The sequence below is a fragment of the Myzus persicae genome, unplaced genomic scaffold (genome assembly GCF_001856785.1).
Source record: "Myzus persicae strain clone G006 unplaced genomic scaffold, MPER_G0061.0, whole genome shotgun sequence".
NCBI lineage: Eukaryota > Metazoa > Arthropoda > Insecta > Hemiptera > Aphididae > Myzus > Myzus persicae.
Genome location: NW_019102619.1, coordinates 919567 through 943305, shown reverse-complemented (window position 1 = coordinate 943305; position 23739 = coordinate 919567). Strand labels below are relative to the sequence as shown.

At 31.1% G+C, this 23739-nt stretch overlaps 2 protein-coding genes across 2 annotated transcripts; one reads left to right on the top strand and one right to left on the bottom strand.

The window, feature by feature from the left end:
* The first annotated feature begins 7345 nt into the window (after nucleotides 1-7345).
* On the top strand, nucleotides 7346-22682 carry LOC111032713 (protein argonaute-2). Its single transcript, XM_022313155.1, has 19 exons — nucleotides 7346-7869; nucleotides 11375-11482; nucleotides 16187-16294; nucleotides 16412-16692; nucleotides 16754-16885; nucleotides 16959-17133; nucleotides 17188-17410; nucleotides 17471-17618; nucleotides 18261-18518; nucleotides 18632-18786; nucleotides 18885-18955; nucleotides 19014-19127; nucleotides 19213-19379; nucleotides 19439-19623; nucleotides 19686-19782; nucleotides 20524-20630; nucleotides 20690-20819; nucleotides 20933-21132; nucleotides 22574-22682. Exons 2-19 carry the CDS (start codon nucleotides 11395-11397, stop codon nucleotides 22680-22682), a joined length of 2748 nt encoding a protein of 915 aa, XP_022168847.1. The 5' UTR covers nucleotides 7346-7869; nucleotides 11375-11394.
* On the bottom strand, nucleotides 10770-12341 carry LOC111032715 (39S ribosomal protein L53, mitochondrial). The gene is made up of 3 exons (XM_022313156.1): nucleotides 12070-12341; nucleotides 11171-11283; nucleotides 10770-11100 (listed from the first exon to the last, which is right to left on the bottom strand). The coding sequence occupies exons 1-3, from the start codon at nucleotides 12213-12215 to the stop codon at nucleotides 10946-10948; spliced, it is 414 nt and encodes a 137-aa protein (XP_022168848.1). The 5' UTR covers nucleotides 12216-12341; the 3' UTR covers nucleotides 10770-10945.
* Nucleotides 22683-23739: the final 1057 nt, after the last annotated feature.

Sequence of the window (23739 nt, the reverse complement as noted above, 5' to 3'; positions counted from 1 at the left end):
GCACATATTAAAATATTTTTAAAATTTACGACAACTCGTTTATAAGAAAAAAGGTTTCTATTGTTCGTAAATTGTGCGCAAATGAGTTGTAAAAAAGATAAATGTACGCAAATAAGTTGTGTCCAACATTTCCATATCCCCCCCCCCTCATTGCCCTTACCCTAAATACAAAAAAAAGGAATTCCGTGTTCTCCGCAACTACTTGGTGCTTCCAAATTATAACCTACAGTATACATTGAGGTGTTAATACGCCAATACACACAATGCCAATAATAACTAATAAGCAACTAATACAAAATAATAAATCACTTTATCTATTCAAGATTGAGTTGATGGTAAGGAAAATACATTTTATAAATGTACCGATATGACAATATTGTCTACAATACAGAAGCGGCTCCAAGGGGTCACGTTCCCAAGCCTGTATTTCTAAAAAAAATTGTATATTGTTGATAACAAAATTGCAAAAAAAACATGTTATAATATCGACATATTTCTGAAAATTATTACTCCCCCCAACCATGTCAATGAAGCCTCCCCTGATATATTGATCGATTGTAGGTAAGGGGTAATAATTAATATAGATAATTAGGTATTTTATTTCATTCACGGAGATAAAATGAAACACTCTGGATAGTAAGTCGCAAGTGTACCTACATATTATACTCATCAAAAAACCCATTTTTGACAAATTTGTGCCGATAGATTGGATTTTTAACACACGATAAGCCATAAGTTCCGCTCCCATAACCTAAGAAAGAATCAGTTAAGTCTTATAATTTGGTTTTTGGTTGGTGTGTACGGTGTACCTATAATTAATTAAGTACTTTATTAATTTAACTGTTATCTCTATCATATTGTAATAATATGTAATAAATAATAATAATACATTAGCAACTTTGTCTTAGATCCATCTACGAAACATTAATTATTTTCTCCAGCTTTACTATATAACTTACTTATTACTCAGTTATTAATAATATTTAAAGCTTATTTTAGATTCTGAGAGAAGCGATAATAATGTATTGATTTTACAATAATGTGTATTTTTATATATATTTTTTTTTGTGTCTATCATCAAGGTTTCTTGCAGTAAAAGTGCTTCGATTTTTTTCAACAACAACTTTTTTGGTAGGAAAGTAAATCTAATTACAGCATTTGGGAGATCAAAATTAAAAATTCTCAATAGTTTTCAAAGGCAATAGGAAAAACAAACGAACAATTATGGAAAACGGGAATTATTAGGCAAAACCATTTTTCGAAAAAATCGATTTTGTTTTTTAGTGTAACTGTAACAAAAATAACCATAGATACATGAAATTTTTATTGAAGATTTGTGTAAGCATTTTTTATACACCATACAATTTTCAAAATATTTTGATTTGCGTTGAACTATTTATAGGCAAATGAAATTTTTGATTATTCTTTATTTTTTTTTTAAGCCAAAGTCAATAAAAAAAATTTCCCTCTGTCAAAAAACTTGAAAATGTAATACAAGACTCCTTTTAAGCTGTTATTGTTAATGGAAATTAAAAAAAAATGTTAGCGTAAATCTACAATAATTTTTTATGAGCGTTTAAACTTAAACTTTTGACAAAATTCGTAAAAACCGTGAAAATTATCAAATTATATTTAGTTAGAAATTCATAAAAAATTTTCTATTTATATCTAAGATTAACTTAAGATACCTTTATCAAAAAATAAATAAATTTCTACCTGAAAGTCAAATTAAATTTTTATGAGCGTTTGAAGTTGAAATTTTTTATAACATTGGATACTCACTCGATATCTCTTGTAGTGATTTTCTTATTTTGTTGTAATTCAAAAACGAATTACTGTAGACATTTGAAAACCAAATGTTTATTTCATCAATTTATATACTTGATATAATTTTCAAAAAAGTCTGACTCGGATTAGGCTGTTGATGGAAATTTCCATTTTTTTTTTCTATAAATGTCAATACAATTTTAATAGTTGGTCAAAAGCATGAAAATGTAATACAAGACTTTAGATAACTTGTTAAAATATCAGTTAAAAAATATTAAAAATAAATAAGCACAATTTTTTTTTATAAGTATTTAAAGTTCAAATTTTAACAATATTTATCAAATTGAAAATGATTTTGTAGTTAAAAATTTATAAAATGTTCAATTTTTATAGCTAAGGATTGAAAATTTAAAACAAGGTTACACTTAAGCAGTTTTTTCCATAACTAAGAAATTTAAAAAATATATGAATACTGTATTTTTTACAGACATTTTAAGTTCAAATTTGGACAAAATTGCATAATAACACAAATAATAACGGTTATCATATTGTTGTAATTCGGTCCCAAAACAATCCAATTTTACATAATTTTATTTAATATTTTTCCAGCATCACTGATAATTTAAGATTTTAATTCAACTTGTCGGCTACAATATTAATAATAATAGTAATAACAATATAAAATATCCTAAACTGACATACCGTACTCTAATCGTTTTTCGTATCCAATGATTTGATATCATTGATTTCAAATTTAATACCATTCATTACAGCCACCACTTATACACCAATATACAGCAGTGTAACATCCACTTACCCGCTTTTTTTTTATGTGTGAATGGCATCTTGCATATTTACAGTCTACAGAGGAGGATTGGAGGTGATATGGAGGATGGATCCTCCATGAATTTTTTTTATATATAATATTATTGCGGGGGCGCTACCTCATGATTTATCTAAAAAAATTATGATTATATCGCCTTCTCTCCGAATGAAAAGTTTTGTCTACTCCACTGTGGTACTGAGTATAATATTATATACATTTATACTTAATAACTGTACATATTATATAGAAGCCTACTTTTATACGAAACATTTTCTAAGACATTGTTCCAAAAACTAATCGCTATTTTACTGAAAACACCAATAACAATAGGACTTAATACACGGATAATTTACGTCACGGTTTCGCGAACCGCTTGTTTATGGCAATATATTATACTCTCTCTTCACAGTTCCCTTTCTACCAACATTTTCGACATTCATATTTGAGTATGGGTATACACACCAATTTTAACACCTGGCTACATGGTATCCATTATAATAGTGTCTACTTTCTAGAAATACAAATTAATTATTTTATTTTAATGTAAAAAATCATAGAATATAATTTTAATTTACAATATTAACAAAATTTTAATTTATTTTCATAATAAGCTTCAGAGGCCATAAATTGATAATCTAACATACATCTTATGGCCCTAGGTACTACATCACAAATAAACCAAGTACTTAATGGAGGCTGTTTAAAATCATAAAAATTGAGGTAGGTGCATTATATATAAATATTAAATTTATTAGAGCAATTAACTAATGCTAAAAATGTATTGTTTTGGGTGAAGTTTAAGGTAAGGCTTGAAATCGAAAAATGTTTTTTGAATTTTAATTTTGATATCGGTATTTATTTTTTCGGATTTCGTTTTTGGTTTTGAATATCAGTATTTATTTCGGGCTTTAACGGTTTTAACCAGTATCCAAAATCGGTATTTAAAATCGGTTTCAAGCCCTGGTTCCTGGTACCTAGTAATTAGTTGGGGCTTGGAAATATATCGTTGGTCGGTCACATATTATGCATTCTGTACGTTCTTAAATATAATATACCATTAGGCATTGAACACACTAGATACTTTTTTTTACATAATATGTATAGGGACAAGTCAAAACATTATTTCAATAAAAAATCTTTAAAATGTAAATTATATGTTCAGATATAATACTGTAACACGTACTAAAAAATAATTAAAAATTAATATTATTATATACAATGTGTATAGGTATATGATAGGTATGTTAATTTAAAATTAAAACTAAACACTAGACCTATAAGTAGTTACTACCTATATAATTTTTTAATTTGAAACGATTTACATTTAATTATTTTATACCATGAATTATGTTAGAATCCTGTTGATCGAAAATTTATCAAGCCCAATTTTGGGTTGCAAATATAAACATGAAAACTAAGAAAATCTTAAATTAGGGCCCTTTCATTAAAACTGAGATTGAAGCCCCCAGTTCGACTAGAATTACGCCACTAGTTTACCCACGTGCTAACAAGGGATGTCAGAGCCAAGTGCTAGATGTGAATTTTAGGTATCAAGTATATATTATTAACACACAAATGAATAAATTAAAATTAACATATCAAGTTTAATATTATATTAACAACGAGTGAATAAATTCAATAAAAATTGAAAATACGTACCTACAAAATATTCGCGAAGAGGATGTTATTTTCGATGTAAAGAGGTATTCACTAGCCGAACCGATGTCAAACAAATTCTGAGTAGGGGATCTCCAGGACAGGGGCTATCAAATTAAAAAAAAATAGGTACTAAATATTTGCAACAAAAAATTTGCTCGAATAATTGTTGGTGGGGCTGAGAGTAATATGTACTCGCTTTTCGGTACATGTCAAGTCAACAGGTAATCACGGACGTGTTATGCGTTATGACGGACTAGGTCGAACAGTTATTTTATGTTTTTATTGACAAAATACAGAATACTGTAGTTAGACTAGGTTGGGTGTATGTATAATCAATATGGATTTGAACTACATCACAGTCCCACATTCTAATTATACATTAAAAATATTAATAACATGAAACATGTACAAGGACTAAACTGTCACCAAAGGAGATTTCTATAATTTTAATTTAATTGACAAAGTAAATTGAACATTGAAAACAAACACATTTTATTCATCTTAATATAACTCAATAAATGAAAATATTTTTCATTCATAACACTGTTTTTTTGTCGTTTAGAAGTATGTTTAATCTTCTGGTATCTTATCGTTCGTGGTTACTTATCATATTAATCACCTTATACTCAACTATTGTCTATTAAACATATAAGTATATAATTATTACATATTCATTATCATGCATCAGCATTCAGCTATCAATACATTGAGTAAAAATCTACTGTAATTTTGAAAAACAAATCCTAAATACTACAATCCTAATATATTATGTCCAAATTCGAAAAAAGTATTGGTATACTAAAATATTTAAACATTTTGTTGGAGAACTCAATACTGCATCCATTCCTGAGTCATGAACTGTATTGGATGCTTTATAGTGCTAATTATAATGTGCATTAACTTATAGCCTTATAAGTTATAACTTATAGTTCTATGATGGATACTGTGTTGTACTTTAGTTGGATGCTGTGGGTCCCACCAGCAATTGACTTACAAAGGGCCTCAGTGAAAGCCATAATTAACAAATAATAACTATTCACTTTAATTCGGTTATTTATTAGTTTTCACCAAAAATGGGCTTAACTAAATACACTTAACTATAATACTCAAGGTAATAAATTATGTGGATTACAGAAAAAAAAGGTAGACATGTGGGAGTGGTATCCTTAACCTGGAATAATAAGATATAATTTTAATTATTTTAATATTATTAACCAACAACTATTATGAATTCGTAATAATGACGATTTATATTTTCAATTATGAAGGGAAATACGTATTCATTGTGTGCAGATTGCAAGTTTTTAGTAGATTATGGTGAATTGGTTGTAGAGTTCTAAAAATGAATGCTCCTAAAAACCAACTGATAAATAATAAAATTATGATTTTTCTATTTATAAAATGAGGGACATTAATATGCACATAAGCAAAGGGGCTTCAGTGGTAATTGTTTGCAGTAGTATATAATACGTATAGGCCAGTAGACAGTCCGCGACTCGACATTTCACACAGATTGTGATACTTTTTTTTTATGTAATTTTCTCAATTGCCGTTTGTCATTCAATATTTAAATAAATAAATATAATTTATATACGGGATCGATTCGATGATTGAGAACAAAAATCGAGTAGTGATAAATTATAACTGAATAGTAGACAAGCCGCGGTATTGTATGGCAATTATTATCAGAGTACACGCATTAAATAATAATATGCACATGTAAATACTAATAGTACCGGTCGTAGAGGCCAACGCGATAAGTGGCAAACTGGCGAGTGGCGACGACAACGTCAATACCTACCTAATTATTATTTTATTATACTACATTATCGATTAAGTGTAAATATAAGACCATTACGTAGGCAGGTACGTATATAAATATTATCGATGTTATTGGTATCCAGTAACAATAAGTGGAGTGAGAAAAAGAAACGAATGTTTAGCAACCATGTATAATCGTGTACAGCAGAAAATACAACTCTTTTTCAAAGGCTCCGTTCATAGTTTAATGTAGGTGCAAGATGCATACACCGTGTTCGCCTTATCTTGCCTTTCCTTAGCTTCGACCGTTTGGCGGGATGACGTCAGACCTGCAACAGAGACGTGTCTCCCGCACCGCGACGGCAATAACAACGTCGTCGGTGGAGTATTTGAGGGGGAAGAGGCGTTTGCACCCCCCAACCGACACCGATCAAGTCCCTATAACACACGAGTTTTAATTTAGCACTTTCGTGCACTGCATATAAATACACAGCATAACTCCTTTAAATTTATTACAAGTGAAACATTTAAATTTGTCCTTACAATGGGACCTGGAGTGTTGCTGTTATACTATAAATCAATAATTGGTATTAAAAATGTAAATTAAATAAGTAACATTTTAAAATAAGCATTGTCCTCTTTGAAAATTGTATTAAAATAGTTAATAAGCCACTTGAAGACTGCAGGCGAGCGTGCTTGTGTGAACGCGTCGTTTAGGAGGCCTGTACGGTTCGACGTGCGCCTACTGCCTACCACACGCATTCTCGACGCCGCCGCCACAGCTGCAGATGCCGGCAGGTATCCGAGCAATTCGCAGACAATTTGGCTTCCCAAAAGACAAAAAAAATTACCCGAAACCCGATACTGTTTTGCGCGATAGAATTCGATTAACGTTTTTTAAACCAATCCAACCGAAGGATTTTTTCCTCAGTAAATCTATATCATATCATTATACATTTCATTTCAGCCGCCGCCAGCCAACCCTCTGCGCGTCATAACACGTCGTCCCCTCGAGGCTTCGGCGGCCGACCCTGACAAAGACCGTCAGAGTGGTACGCGCGGTCGCTTATCGATTATCATCCCCACCCGACGGCCTCGCCGCCGTTCTTTTGACGGTCATTCCAAGGGATGGTTGCGCGAAAAGCGGTGGCGGCGTCGCCGTTAGCGCGGCAGCGGTGACTGCGGAGGACTGGAGGAGCGATGCTGCTGCTGGCGGCGGTGGAGACGGTGGCGGTGCAACTACGTCGGCCTGACGCGGTGGCGGTGGATACATGCACAGACAGTGCTGCGCGGGCGCGCGCGTGTTGTTGTTGTTGTTATTATTATTATTATTATTATTATTGTCGTCGTCGTCGTCGTCGTCGAAGCCTCCGCGCCGTTGCCCGTTGTACTCGTTGCAGTAGCCGTCGAACAGTACCAGCGGGTTGTTTGTGTTCGTGGTCCGTTCGATCGTGTTCGCGTCGAGTGAATCCGTTTCGACGGTCCGATCATCGCGTTCTTTTTTTGTTCAGTTGTAGGTGTACATTAATAAGCGTTCTGTGCGCCGTGTATCAAACTAGGTATACCTTTATACGTAACGATAATAATAATAATGATAAAATACAACGTCCACTGTCACTTGTCAAATGTAACGCCACAATGGGACCGACTGGACGGATGAAAAAAATCATAACAATAACAATATTATATCGTACGCCGCCGACGAAAACGTTGCGCACGCGAGACCTTGACCTTGAGACTTCGGTTCAGTAGACCAGTGTCGCCGCCGTCCGGTGTGCGTGCGTAGAGGTAGTTGCGCCTCTACGTTCTTGTTCAGCTGCACGGCGCCCGGTGTACCATCGAAAGAGGAGAAAAAGGTAGGTAGGAGGGAATAATAAGAGAGTGAGAGAGAGAGTGAGTCAGAGACAGAGTACCTAACCCCGTTGAAAACAACACCCCCGGTTGAAGGATCAGATGTTGATAGACGACTGAAGGCACTTAGGCAGTCTTGACTGTGTCTTTGTCACGAACGTAACGCGGCGTAGGCGAGTGGATTTTTGAGCATTATTATTATCATGATAATTTTCTAGTCGCGTTTCGTCCGAGAATCGTATTTTCAATGATCGCAATGTAAACACAACGATTAAGTTCAATGGTATTTGTAGACTGTTAGTGTCTCATTGTGAGTAAAACTGGAAAGAAAGCAGCATTGAACGGTCCGTCGCTGTCTAATTTGATGGGTAATACGGGTTTGTTTTCGCATCCCGTCTTCAGTGTCTGCTTTTTTAACACAACCTTAGACGTCGGAACAGCCATCCGGCTGAAATACCATGTAACATATTATTATTATTAGTAGTAGTAGTATTATGCCATGCGTTGAAGCTGCTCGTCATCGACGATGGTATAAAAAAAAAATATCGTCCTACGATAATAATTTCGGTGTTGGCAATGATGCGGCCAGTTCCTCCGGTTCCTCGCTCACTGTTCAGTAGTCAGTGTGCAACGCGCCGCCGTTCCGATGTGGCGATGTAATTTCCGACAAGTGTTACATAAACTATTTATCGTCATTCGTCGACGTCGTCGTTCTTGTTATTTGTTCACCTGAGTTATACGAATATCATAGAACAGTTGTTACTTGTTGTGTATTATACGTACTTATTGAATACCCCAGTCCAAAACTCCAAAGTGAAAATAATCATGAAAACGTCTAATATTGGCCATTTTTAGAGCGACAAACCGCTCTGCGTATAAAATTGTGAGCGTAATTTACCGAAAACAGAAGGTATTTCTATTTTTTACAGTGCAATTCGATGATCTAATTCCAATAGCCCACGTACGACAAATGATTTTATTTTTTATTATGATCGATTTATCAATTAAAGTATAGGTACTTATACAATTTTTTTTCATGGTGAACATTAATTTCCTCAATTATCCACTTAAAGCTAGTGAAAATATTTGAATCCGATTGGCCAATCATCATTAACACAATAATACCAACCAACATGGTCATAATATTATCATACAAGGAGTGCACGGTGATAATTAAAATATGTAGGTACCTCGAAAAGAATATTCCATAATACGGCACTTTACCTAGAGACTCTGGAGGCTTACAGTATTCATTTTAAAATCATCTAGTTCCTCGATCACCCAATAAATGACCTAGTACTATTGAGTCTTGCATTTTACATGAAATTTGTATAGATTCAAAATGTATGTACCCATCATTTTAGTGTTTATTTTTTAAGTTCTAGGTCAGTTTTACTACCAGCACTCTAATTAATGAATTTTTCATCCCACTAATTAAAATATCTTTTTCATTTGGCATTGAACCTTTTTTCAAACATGTTCGTTGATAAAGTAAATCAAATTGACTTATAGTTAATACAATATTGTAAACCAACATATTTTTTGAAGAAACATTTTGAATGTACAAATTGAATAACATACTACGGTGCTAGTTATTTTGATTTGTATTCAATTTATATTAATTTCACAAATATTCTGTAATCTTTAGTCATGATCATACGAGGTATTATCTATTTTTATTTAAATTCTCACTTTGGCTCAAGATATAAAAGCATTATATTTTAAATACTAAGGCAAAAACTATACAATAATAAACAGTGGTTAAAGATAGAAAAATGTTGAAGGGAGACTATACTCACCAAAAATGTAAGAGTGTTCCTGAGTTTTTACCAAAGTTTATACTTAACTAAACTGTTTTAAAAGGCCCATGAGGTCTAAAATTTATCATTTTTTTTTCACACACCAATTAATTCATAAGAAGTTAATGTTAATAGGATGTAAAACAAATTTACTTCTGTAATAGGTATTTGAATAACATTGTTAAGAAGTTGTCAGAAAACTACAATTTTGTTTGTTGCAATTTTCTAACCAACTGGAATACTATAAACACAACTATTTTAACAAATTCATTCGCAAGTCAAAACAAATGTTCTAAAAAGTAATAACTTGACGACTTTTGCTCAAATGCTAATGCTTGAAATTGTGATTTAAATCTTAAATATTAATTTACATACTCTTACAATTATGTTGATACAAGTATTTAATTTTATTTCAATAAACTTTAAGTTAAGGGTCCATATAGTATGATATACTACAAATGTTATTGTAATAAACAAATAATATAATATTAGAAAATAAATTTTTTTCACAAGATTACAAAGTGTCAATTAAGAACGTAATGATTGCTATCCTAATTTATAAAATAATATAGCAAACTTCAGCTATGCATATAAAAATAATTAAATGTTAAAAAATTACGTAATGAGAATTTATATTTTATTAATTTATAAATATTGAAATCAATAGTAAAATATATGAGTATTAAATTATGAAATTGTTTGTTGTATATAGTAGTCTTGTAAGATTTTCATAAAGTATCAAATTTCACTAATATAAGTTGTTTAAAGTATTGTAAATACATTTTACATAATTTGTAAATGCTAGTAACAATTTTTGAGATTTTGAAATTTACAAATAAGATTGCACAAATGTATACAAAAATTGTTAATAATTTAAGGTTTTTGATTAGTAAATAAGCATTTTGGTCAGGGTTCAAGTTTATAAATTTAAATGAATACATTTAAAAAGCAATTCTATATTAAGTTGAACAAAAAAATTACTTATAATATTTAGTTTTAAAATTCATTCATTCTTTATTTAAAAATATTATAAATTACAAGATTTTTACATAATGAAATAATTTGATTTAAATAACTAATTCTAAGAATATTATTTATCACCAATCTACAGGTTGTAATTTTATGAACTTTGATAAAATATAAACAACTATTAATGTGAATGCCACAAAACATATAACAAATAAATACCACGATTCTTCATCAAAAACATCTGAAAAAGCTGGCAATTGATTATAGAATCCATTGATAATTGTTGTTGTATAATGTTCTTTTTTGGCCATTTTTACCGTTTTCCTCCTTTTTTCTTATCAGTCTTTGTCACAAGAACTTCAGTCACTTCTTCTTTAGGTGCTAAGGGAGTTATATGTTTGTTGAACTGCTGAAATATTTCCAAGACAGTCAAATTTTGGCATTTAAATAACACTGATTCACCATTCACTAAAATTAAAAAATTGAATCAACATACTTCAATTATGTACATTGTATTATATCAAATAAAATATTTTACCTAAAGAAACATCAACTGTTGATTCACTTCTATCGTTGACAACTTCGTTTCTTACCAAACAGAGAGGATTTGTTTTGATTACTTTGGGTGATAATAAATAGTACATGAAATTTCTGAAAAATAAAAATAAATTTTATCATTATGTACACAGAAATGTAATATTTTATAAATTGAATTTATATTATTATTTTTGTTTTGTTTTAGGAATAACTTTTAATTAAATCATGGAGGTAAACGCTAATTTTGTTGTACCTCAGGAACAGATTAACTTCAAACCAGCTTATGAAAACATTAACGGGCATTTCAATGGATGTAAGTACTAGCAACTTTAGTAGAATTCTTTTAATAACTACTGATTTTTCTTTTCTATATACATTGCCTATTTCTTAAAGTACCACCCTTAAAATACAACTAAATTGCAAAATTGTGTTATCTATAATGTTTGAAATCATGAAGGTTATTCTGTTGGTATATAACACAATTAACTATTAACTTTTATGAACATAATAGGTAATATACTGGTATACTGATTTTTTAAAATTTAACTAGGTATATTATAAGACTGGTTTATGTATTGCACAATATGAAAATTGAATAAAATACTGTTAGAATTTTAGTAATTATTTGGATCACAGCTAATTTATAACAAATTGAAGATTTTTAAAATTGAATTTAGATTAACTTATGTCTTAAACTAAGTCTCGTCATATTATAATAATATAACAAACAAATTTTTTATCGTACTGCCGAATCGAGACATAACCCGAACGTACACGTACAGCCAATATTAGTTTAATACATTATAATATTCGCCGAGACGGAAAACGTCATTCAAACATGGCGATTCAGTGTTATGACGTTTTGTACATTACAACAGCAGAGCGTTGAAAACGATTTACCTGGCCGTGGCAGCATTTTGGCTAAAAGGATCGAACTTGACCGACACTTTTTTCACGGGCTTGAGGTTCAACAATAACGTCTGTTTCCTTATCGCACTCACCAAGCCCGCCGACTTTGATTTCGAGCCGGAAAATGGCAAAGACATAGTTGCTATGGCCTACGATGAGTATAGCAGCCGTACGTGTTCTTTTTTTGGGAACGATAATCGATAAAATCCCTGCGGGAGCGGCTGCACAGCCCGCACTCTACGTCTCTAGAGTCTATACTTTAATCTCTTCTCTCTACCGCAGCGCTTTCAGCGGTAGCACTGACACTCATCGTCTGCGTGACGTCACGTATCACGATTATGAGAATACGGACCGCCTAGGGATTGAGGTTATGGTTTCTGTCGCGCCCACATACCGCGGTAGTGGTGACCACCCGAGCGTCGGCCATTATATTTCAATTCTTCCGAGTTGATGACGATCGAGCCGTAGCAGCGAACTGCTCAACTGCGAAACGATATCCAGTTGGGCAACACTGGTCGTCGGGCTTGGGTCGTCTACGTGCATTTCGTAGCGCGGTCCGTCGCGGTTTTTTTAATTTATTTTTTTTCTCCCGCTTTCGTAATCATTCTTTCAGCGTCAGCTTTTTAATAGCCTAGTGTATTATCAACTCTTTACGATTTTCTGTTTTTCAAAATTTATTTTGTATAATAATGCCCTCGTTCAGTTGATCCTCGCCGCCAACGATGTCTGTTACGAACGCTTAAGCGTGTAAGCTCGCCGCCGCTGTCATAACCGGAACAAGCTATGTATCCCGTCGGCCAACGTGAGTACAAGGCACAACGCGCGGCGCGCGCGCACACACAAACGCACGCACACACACACACACACACACACACGCACACGCACGATCACACTTCATATAGCTTTGTGTGCAGATTGATCAACAGAGCTATAGAGGCAATGACCTCCATTCCCAGAATAATATCGCTTTAACGAGACTACTGTGGTGTCGGGGGTGTTTTGCCGTCTCCGATTTCGAATACCCGTTCCGATGTCCAATGTTCCCGCCCCTAAATTGTAAGGAATTTTTGGAATTAAAAAAAAAAATTGTTTGCGGTCATAAATTAATCATTTTGAAGATCCACTATCTTTCCGGCTGCCATCGATGCTCACTATCCTTAGCCCCTCGACGTAGTTTCGTTTCCCTCAATTCTGCGTAAAACATTAGAAGCTCTGTTCCCCACCCTCTCCAGCCACACCAGCCTTGTATGATGATGGAATGTTAAGACTTAACTAACCACTGATAATAATCGATGAAAAACAAAAATTGAACTACATTTTCTGTTTAGGGGGCAGATACTCTTGTCAGACTGGTGACACTTTTTCAACTTGAAATTTTATTGAAATTATTCTTTTAGAATGGATATTAATACCCCGAGCTTTAAGAAAAATTATTAGTCACTTTACCACATTTTTAATTGTAATACAATTATATATATTTACCCTTATTACCTACATATACTATGGTTAAGGGGATTATAAGTGGTGATTTTCTGTCTGTCTTACACATGTATGCATTTGTTTTAACACGTTCCATTATCAATTGATCAAGTAAAGTATAAGAATACTGAAAAAAATTCTAATTTTTTCTCAAGTACCTACTTGAGAATGACTTTTTTTTAAAATTTTATTTCCCTAATTCCTAAAAAAGTTGTACCTATTAGAAAATTAAAAATTAAAAAATTGTCATACCAACATATTTTAAAAGAAATTGAAATCAAAAATTTGAGAAAAAATTTCATCAATGACAAATTCAAATCTGTTTTCCAAATTCTTTTCGTTTCACTAGATCAATCACTATATTAGAAATAAAATGCGTCTAAATTCCTATGTTGCATGATTATTCGGAAGACAACCACTTCTAATCTTCCCAACAAAATGTTTGATGATAATATTCTAGTTTTATTTTATAAGCTAGATTATTATTATTATGATTCTATTTTTCATAGATCTACTTTATATGTAGATTCTAATTGTTGAATAAATGTGTTCTTGTTATGTAATATCTATTCACGCAATTTTCCATGATTTTTGAAATTTAAAGATGGCCTTATAATAGGCCTTAGGATTTTTCTTTATCTCGAAGTAGGATGTTGATGTCAGATATTTCCTCATAGACAAGGATCAGGGTAGGGCAGCGGTTCCCAACCTTTTTAGAAATGTGGACCACCAATTATGTGAAAAGAACTTGGAGGCCACTTAGGTACCTAACAATTAATCTACAAATATACTATATAAACACACCTACCTAAATAAGACTAAAGGAAATATGGACGTGTATAAAATCCGAAATAAAATCATTAAAAAATCTCTATGTTGGTGCCATTAAAATTTACTGACCTTTGCAGACTTCGACTTTTGACCGGCATCTGCAGCCCATGTGTTGGGAACTCGCGTATAGGGGATGAATAGAAGTGATTTTAAGACATATATAATTGCGGATAGGGAGTTAATATTTTGATATTTTAAGATGTTAAAAGTTTGATGTGCCTAGGTACACATTATAATTTCAATAAGTCAACTTGCTATTTTTTACTATCCAGTTTAGATTAATTTTTTTTTCATTAAATACAAGATAATAAGTATTGAAATACACAATTTAAAGAAAAATATTTGTATGAGATTAGACAGAAAAATAAAAACTATCTATTCTTAAAATTCACTGGCAAATATTAGTACTGACGATTTAGACTCTCAAAATGTTAATATAATGATGCTTGTTTATTTATTTATTGTATTCAAAGTCGGCATTTAGTATTGCAAGTTTGTACCAGTGGTGGATCCAGGATTTAATTTTTTTTTTGGGGGGGGGGGGGGGGCACAGTCCTAAACGCAAATCTGAAATCTTAAATTCTTTTTTTTTATTTAAGATTATATTTAAATTATTATAATATTGTAATTTTAGACCAAATATTTACTAAGAAGTACCTAGTAAAATAATTATCACATATTTAATTTTGTAATAGGTAGGTATATTAATTGTTGAAACCGGTCCTCATATCAAATATAACAATAATTTCCAGGCACAAACAAAAACTGGCTACATTGGCACCTATTTTAAAAATAAAGATAAACTTTTGTACAGTTGGATTACGAGTTGGATTACAAATTATTTTTTTTTGAAGTACTATGCCTTCACCACTTCCCCTTAATTAACATCTATATAAATTACTGGTATAGGCATGATTTATATCGACACTTGTTTTTAAAAATTTAATCTGGGATCTCTAAAAATGTATTATGTAAAAACCTAATTGAAAAAAAATAATATGGCTATTAAATAGTCTACAAATATGTACTTATTACCTATACTTTATCTCAAAACAGAATAATCACTTTCCCTCATAATATGACTGATGGCTGAGTCCGTATAAACTCCACATTTCAGGCCTCTCATTATTACGAATTGTTAGTGGGGAATGTGCAGCACCTACATAACTGGCCTTTGTCATAGGCAAAGCTTAATAAATGTATTTGAGGGGGTTATTGCCTTTTTTCCCTTGTGGTATCGACGGCTGTGCCATAACTTCTTCTTCAAATTCTGAGAGGGCTATAGCCCGCTTGCCCCCCCCCCCCCTATTCTACGTTTATGGCATCGATATTGTTAATATGAAAACCTTTGGATGTATTAAAATATAGAAGTTGTACTTACCTATTGGTGGTATTGACTGAAAATCATAATTTAATTATCAATTTTTTTCAATACTTGAGGTATTTAAAAAAAATGATATACACAATATAGAATTAATTTAGGTCGTTATTTAGTTCCTCGATTAAATACAAATGCATTGCTGAAATTAGATTGTTATGAAAAAACTTGTAATTACCTATACAAAATTTTTATATTAAGAGGTACCTATCCAGTTAGAAAACTGTTAAATTTCTATAATATCAGCGTAAGGATGTGCTAACATCAGAATAAGTATTTGATATTGGTGTTAGCATCTTGGTATCAATATAGATTAAATTTATTTATTTTTATAAATTATAATATAAAGTACACAAAAACTAGTATAATTTTATATTTTAAGTATCTATTAAATGATAATTTTCTGAACAAATGTTTTAGCCCCTGCGCCACCTGTTGTGGCCCCAGTGCCAGTTGGTGTACCTGGAGCAATGGGTGTTCTTCAACCTCAGGCTCCTGCATTGCAACCACAACTAGTTGATGTACCAGGTAAAATTTAATTTTCAATAATAATTAAATTTTTTTCTTGTTAGTTTTTAATATTCTATATGATTTTGTTATTGATGATCCGTTTGTCATTAAAATCTCTTTGTTTTCAATTAATAGTATTCAATTGTCCCCGCCGTCCAAATTTGGGACGAGAAGGCCGACCAATTGTGCTTCGGGCTAATCATTTTCAAATATCTATGCCTCGTGGTTATGTACATCATTATGATATCAATATTCAACCAGATAAATGTCCTCGAAAAGTCAATCGTGAAATTATTGAAACTATGGTTCATGCATACAGTAAACTTTTTGGTAATCTTCGACCTGTGTTTGATGGTCGCAACAACTTATATACAAGAGATCCATTGCCTATTGGAAATGATCGAATGGAATTAGAAGTATGTTTTTTCTTTTAAATTATATTATAATAATATTAAAATGTTGTTATTTTTATTTCAGGTTACATTGCCTGGTGAAGGTAAAGATAGAGTATTCCGTGTTAATATTAAATGGTTAGCTCAAGTATCATTATTTGCTTTGGAAGAAGCATTAGAAGGCCGCACAAGACAAATACCATACGATGCTATTTTGGTTAGTTCATCTAATTCTACTTACAATGATCTATTGTTTTTTTATTTGTGTTAATTTATATTTTTTTATGTAGGCTTTAGATGTAGTCATGCGACATCTTCCATCAATGACTTACACACCAGTAGGTCGGTCATTTTTTTCTTCACCTGAAGGATATTACCACCCATTAGGTGGTGGTAGAGAAGTTTGGTTTGGTTTTCACCAGTCAGTTCGTCCATCTCAATGGAAAATGATGCTTAATATTGATGGTAATTTATTAAAATAAAATTTGTTTATCTTCATTGACATATTTCTTCTTTTAGTGTCAGCAACAGCCTTTTACAAAGCACAACCCGTGATAGAATTCATGTGTGAAGTGTTAGATATTAGAGATATCGGTGAACAACGAAAACCATTAACAGATTCACAAAGAGTTAAATTTACAAAAGAAATTAAGGGTCTTAAAATAGAAATTACACATTGTGGAGCAATGCGAAGGAAGTATAGAGTTTGTAATGTTACTAGAAGACCAGCTCAAATGCAATCGTAAGCAATTAATTTTAAAATTTATTTATGTTGTCATACATTCTTTGAAACAATTTTTAGTTTTCCGTTGCAATTGGAAAATGGTCAGACAGTAGAATGCACAGTAGCTAAATATTTCTTAGACAAATACAAGATGAAACTGCGTTATCCACATTTACCATGTCTTCAAGTTGGACAGGAACATAAACATACATATCTTCCTTTGGAGGTTTGTTTATTTGGATGATTAATATATTTTGAATACATTGTAACAGTATTTGATGACCTTTAACTTATTATTCAGCTACCAATTTAAATGTACTGATCTGTTTTCCATTTTTTAACTTAATGTAGTATAATGTTTAACATGTACGTACATAGAGTTAATTGCTATAAATATCAATTATCTAGCAATAACTATACAATTAAGATCATTATTGAATTCTACATACAATGATACAACTAATTTATTTAATTTAAATCTTGTTTAATTTGTTCTATATGTGTCTGATAAAACGATTGTTATATCTTAAATGACTTCTGTATTATAACAGGTACATTTACAATCACAGTAAATTACATGTGTAGTATGACATGAATTTTAATTTTTTTTTTTTGAATTAAGCCTCTAATTAACTATGGCCATTGGCAACAAAGAGTTAAACTCTAAATTATTTACATGATATATAGGTTACATATTAAATATTATTGATAAGATTGGACTTAGTTATAAAAGTTATCATGTGATTTATGTTGTCCGGGTGGAGGGCTTCTGACAGAATGTTTGAAATGCCTAGGATTTTAATGTAGATCTGTTTTTCACTGTATTTGTCAATAGCAAGTAGTAACTATTGTAAACTTCTTTTATTAGGTCTGTAATATAGTTGCTGGTCAACGGTGTATTAAAAAATTAACAGACATGCAAACATCAACCATGATTAAAGCAACTGCTAGAAGTGCTCCTGATCGTGAACGAGAAATTAATTCCTTAGTTCGGCGAGCTGATTTTAATAATGATTCATATGTACAAGAATTTGGTCTTACCATATCAAACAGCATGATGGAAGTGCGTGGTCGTGTTTTACCACCACCAAAATTACAATATGGTGGACGAACTCTACCTAATCAGGTATTAAAATATATCCAGATTTTTGTCTACTGTATATATTTTGTACAATTCTGATAAAATCCACCCTTAAAAATTTTTTGTTAAACAGTGCTTATAAATAATATTAATTATAGGGAGGATTAAATGTCCAACAAACCAAACAACAAGCATTGCCAAATCAAGGAGTTTGGGATATGAGAGGCAAACAGTTCTTTACAGGTGTTGAAATTCGTAATTGGGCAATAGCTTGTTTTGCACCACAAAGAACTGTGCGCGAGGATGCTTTAAGGTAACTATAAGTAACTTAATAATATTTTTAGAATTATTATTTTGAGTCTCAAAAATGCATTATAATTTTGCTTGTACTGTATAATATTTATTTTATAGAAATTTTACAACACAACTCCAAAAGATAAGCAGTGATGCTGGCATGCCAATAGTTGGTCAACCATGTTTTTGTAAGTACAAAATATACAACAAATATACATTTATTTGACTGAGCTTTTTTTTTAACAGGTAAATATGCCACAGGGCCTGACCAAGTAGAACCTATGTTCCGCTATTTAAAATCAACATTTACTGGATTACAACTGGTAGTTGTTGTCTTACCAGGGAAAACACCAGTATATGGTATTATTTTTATTTTGTTAAGAATTTTTAATGTTACTAAATGAATCAAATTCAAAAATAAAACATTTTTAATTGTTATTATTAGCTGAAGTCAAAAGAGTTGGAGACACAGTTCTAGGAATGGCTACACAATGTGTTCAAGCAAAAAATGTTAATAAAACATCACCTCAAACATTGTCCAATTTATGTTTAAAAATCAATGTGAAATTGGGTGGTATCAATAGCATTCTTGTACCAAGCATCAGACCTAAAGTACATAAACTTATATAAAACCACTGGCTTCTTATTAATAATGAATTGATATCCTCTAGGTATTCAATGAACCTGTGATATTTTTGGGTGCAGATGTAACTCACCCACCTGCTGGTGACAATAAAAAACCATCCATTGCAGCTGTTGTAGGATCTATGGATGCACATCCTAGCCGTTATGCGGCTACTGTACGTGTCCAACAACACAGACAAGAAATCATTCAAGAACTTAGTTCTATGGTCAGGTATGTAGGACATTAACTTTCTGTTGTATAATCATATTATTAACTTTCATATTTAATTTTAGGGAACTCTTAATTATGTTTTACAAGAGTACTGGAGGTTATAAACCTCATAGAATCATATTATACCGTGATGGAGTCTCCGAAGGACAGTTTCCTCATGTACGTTTAGTTTTATATATATAAAAGATACTAGATTTGCATTTTTTTTTTTTTAAATAAGGAGTTAGCTCTAGTATTATATTTTATTTGCATGTTTGAAAACTACTAGTATCTTGAATAATTAATTAGTAAATACTCAAAAAATATGTTGGAAATTTCAATGCAAAATAACATACTTTTGTTCTTCAAAATAATTGTAATTTTTGTATGTTTATTTAAGTATAAGCAACCTTAATACTAAACCATGCAGGTAAATAAAAATTAAGAGGATGTCAATGCAATATTTGTTATCTCTCAGACAAACGCGCTTCATGATTAAATGCATTCACATAAAATGAAATTTTTTAAGTAATTTTACAGTAAAATCACTCGTTACAAAAATGATAGATAATAATATTTTTGTGGGTTTGACATATTATATATATATATTATTATTTTACTTTATATACAACTTAAAAATCAAAGTTATGATGTTACAGTATCTTATTTTTGGAGGAAAGTGTCTATGGCCAGATGGGTGGGTCGGTTTATAGCCTAGAACTAACTTACCTACTACTTTTTTCTCTGGAACTCATTCACCCAGTCCCAAAACAAACAGTGCACTGACATCCTCTTAACAGATGTTAAATAATCATTAATCACATTGTTTAAAATGTATTATTATTTGTTTTTAATATTGCATAGCTTATTATTTATTTTTTTATGTGTGTTGTTTTTATTTACTATTTTCTATTGACATAGGTTTTACAACATGAACTTACAGCTATTCGAGAGGCATGTATAAAGTTGGAAGGTGATTACAAACCAGGAATCACTTTTATTATCGTTCAAAAACGTCATCACACGAGGTTAGCTTTGCTTTAGTATTTCAAGTCTTATATTTTTAATAAAAAAAATTTTGTTTTAGATTGTTCTGTGCTGATAAAAAGGAACAATCAGGAAAATCTGGAAATATTCCAGCTGGTACAACTGTTGATGTTGGAATAACACATCCTACAGAATTTGATTTCTACTTATGTAGTCATCAAGGAATTCAGGTAATTATTTTTAATAGTAGTTTTTTACTTGTGTGTGTGTGTGTATTATGTATGTATGTATATATATATATATATATATATATTGTATTTTATAATGAAAAAAATTTTAACAGGGAACAAGTCGGCCAAGTCATTATCATGTTCTATGGGATGACAACCATTTTGAGTCCGATGAATTGCAATGCTTAACATACCAATTGTGTCACACTTATGTCAGATGTACACGTTCTGTGTCTATACCGGCACCAGCCTATTATGCTCACTTAGTTGCATTTAGGGCTAGATATCACTTGGTCGAAAAAGAACACGACAGGTAACATTATTGAATTTACTTTTTTATAATATGTTAGTAGAGTTGTTTGGGATTCATTTTTTTGAGAGTGTACTTGGTCCAAAATTATTTCAATCCAAATTGAACTGGGATTCAGAATGTTTTTGTGAAATTGTTACATAATAGTTTTAGATTCTAAGTGAAGCAATGAATGTACCTATTAGTTGTACAATTATTTATTTATTTTTGCTATAATTCTTAATTAAATGACTTTAAATACTTAAATTTCTCACCAAATATTTATCCTCTAACAAAATTTAATATCAGTGTAGTTTTTCAGTTAAAATCTAAAAATACTCAAAACTTCAACTCTGGATATCAAATAAAATGATTTATTATGTTTTCCCATTCATGTTCCCATTTCTAAATAAAATACGGTTAGCTTGGGTTGATGGTATACATTGATGTGTAACCTGTAGTTGTATTCAGTATATTCCAAAGAAAAAAAGAAATTTGTCCGTTTACCATTGTAATTGATCTTCTAAATTTGACATCAACAATAAATCATTTTATGGTCGACTTGTGCTCATGGGCGAGGCTCTGTTCCTCATGCTCCAGCATTATTGGGAGAAGCATCTGACCACTGCTGACAAAAACCGGTCGCCTCTTGTTACCATACTTATTCTAAATAGAGTGTAGCACAAACAGTGTCGACCATCTGACCTGTCAGCCACTTTTATAATATTATGGATATTTTGTAATACATTATGCTTGTGTTACTATTGGATATTTATTTTTTATTTGTAATCAGTAAACGCGTGGTTTTCTTCAAAAACATTGCATATATTTTATTATTCATTTTATAGTTATAGATTATTATAATACTACAGTGTATTCCACCAGAGAATTATCCGTTTTCCACATCATGCTTGGTGGGTCAAGAACCATTTGAATTACACTTGGACTTTGGTGGGAGATGCCTAGCACTGACAAAAATTGATCAGCAGAATGATAATTTTCTTATAGGACTGTATATAGTATAATATAATATAATTAATGTTATTAACTTATAACTTATAAGTTAATACTGATGTATCATAGAATTGTGTAAATAGGGTCATGGTATAAATATTAATTAGTTGACAATTATCTAAATACAAAAATTTAAAAAATTTCATTGTGTGTAGAAAATACTAATAAATAATTAACTTTATGACTAAAGGTTTCCAATTATGAAATTTTTATTTAATTTGTGTTGGTTTTTTTTTTAAAGTATTAAAAGTTTAATCCAAATAATTATGCTTTACTTATAGTACTTAAAGTATAATTTAGTGAAAAAAGCATACTGACATAGTGTATAATGACATTTATTTAGACATTCATTTGTCCTTGAATTAAAATACTTTTTTGTGCATTGTATAAGAATCATATATAATACATGTTTTTTGAATTGTTTGTAGTAAGAAAAAACTTTTTTTTTCAGTGGTGAAGGATCACATCAATCTGGCTGTAGTGAAGATCGAACACCAGGTGCTATGGCCCGAGCTATCACAGTACATGCTGATACGAAGAAAGTTATGTACTTTGCTTAAAATACCAAAATTGAAAAAAAAAAGATTACGCGCAACATAAATTTAATATTAGGCATAAATTATAATACGACCTACCTTGCCAATCATTGCCTTTAAATGTAACTTTAGACCAAAATAATTATTATTTTTTCGACCTCTGACAATTAATTTTAAGTATTCATTGTCTTATTATTATTTTTTTTTACATTTTGAATTCCCATCTAGTTTTTAGACATTTTCCAAAGTTCAATTTTGTTGTTGCTAGTATTTGTTTTGTTACCTATTTTTCTTTCTTTTTATTTCTAATCAAAATTAGACATCACTTGAATGCTTCCAGTATCTTAGTTATGCGAAAATTCTAGTCTAACCGATGTATCGAAGGAAATGTTTTTGAATAGCAACAGCAGTAATGAAAAATGCATTCCTCTTTTAAAATAAATAATTATTGTATAATAAATATATCATATTATTGTTAAGTGTGTATTATAGTCATAATTAGTAATTGTTTGTATTCCAATCTTCCTGCCAACTTAATCTCTACTTATCTGATTTTATTTCTTCTATTCTCGAGCTTAAATAATTTTAATTGTGATTAACTTTAATTGTATTTAGTTTTTCCGGTTGGTTAATTCCCATTTCTTGTTGACGTAGACTTTTATTAAATGTGGTCCTCAATTAAACCGGAAGTGTGGTACCAATCATTGCTTAATATCTCAATAGTCTTAATTTATACATTTCAATAAGTTTTATTGTTGGCTGTTTAATAACCCCCAACATTTCACAAAATACTTCTATTGTGATTAATGATAAAAATTATATTTTATTTTTATATTATGCATATTGGTATTATACCTGAAGTATATTATTTTATCTTATTAAAATACAAAAACTTTTTCTTTTGGGGTTAAGTTGTAACAAACACTAATTGTACCTGATATTTAAGAATATTGTAAATCTTAATGTTAGCAGATAAGATTTCAATTCAAATTGTTTTTACGTTAACTAGATCAAATTTTAAGGGAACAAAATGATTTTCCCTCAAAATGATTTTTTAATACTTAGGTAAAATAAACAAAAT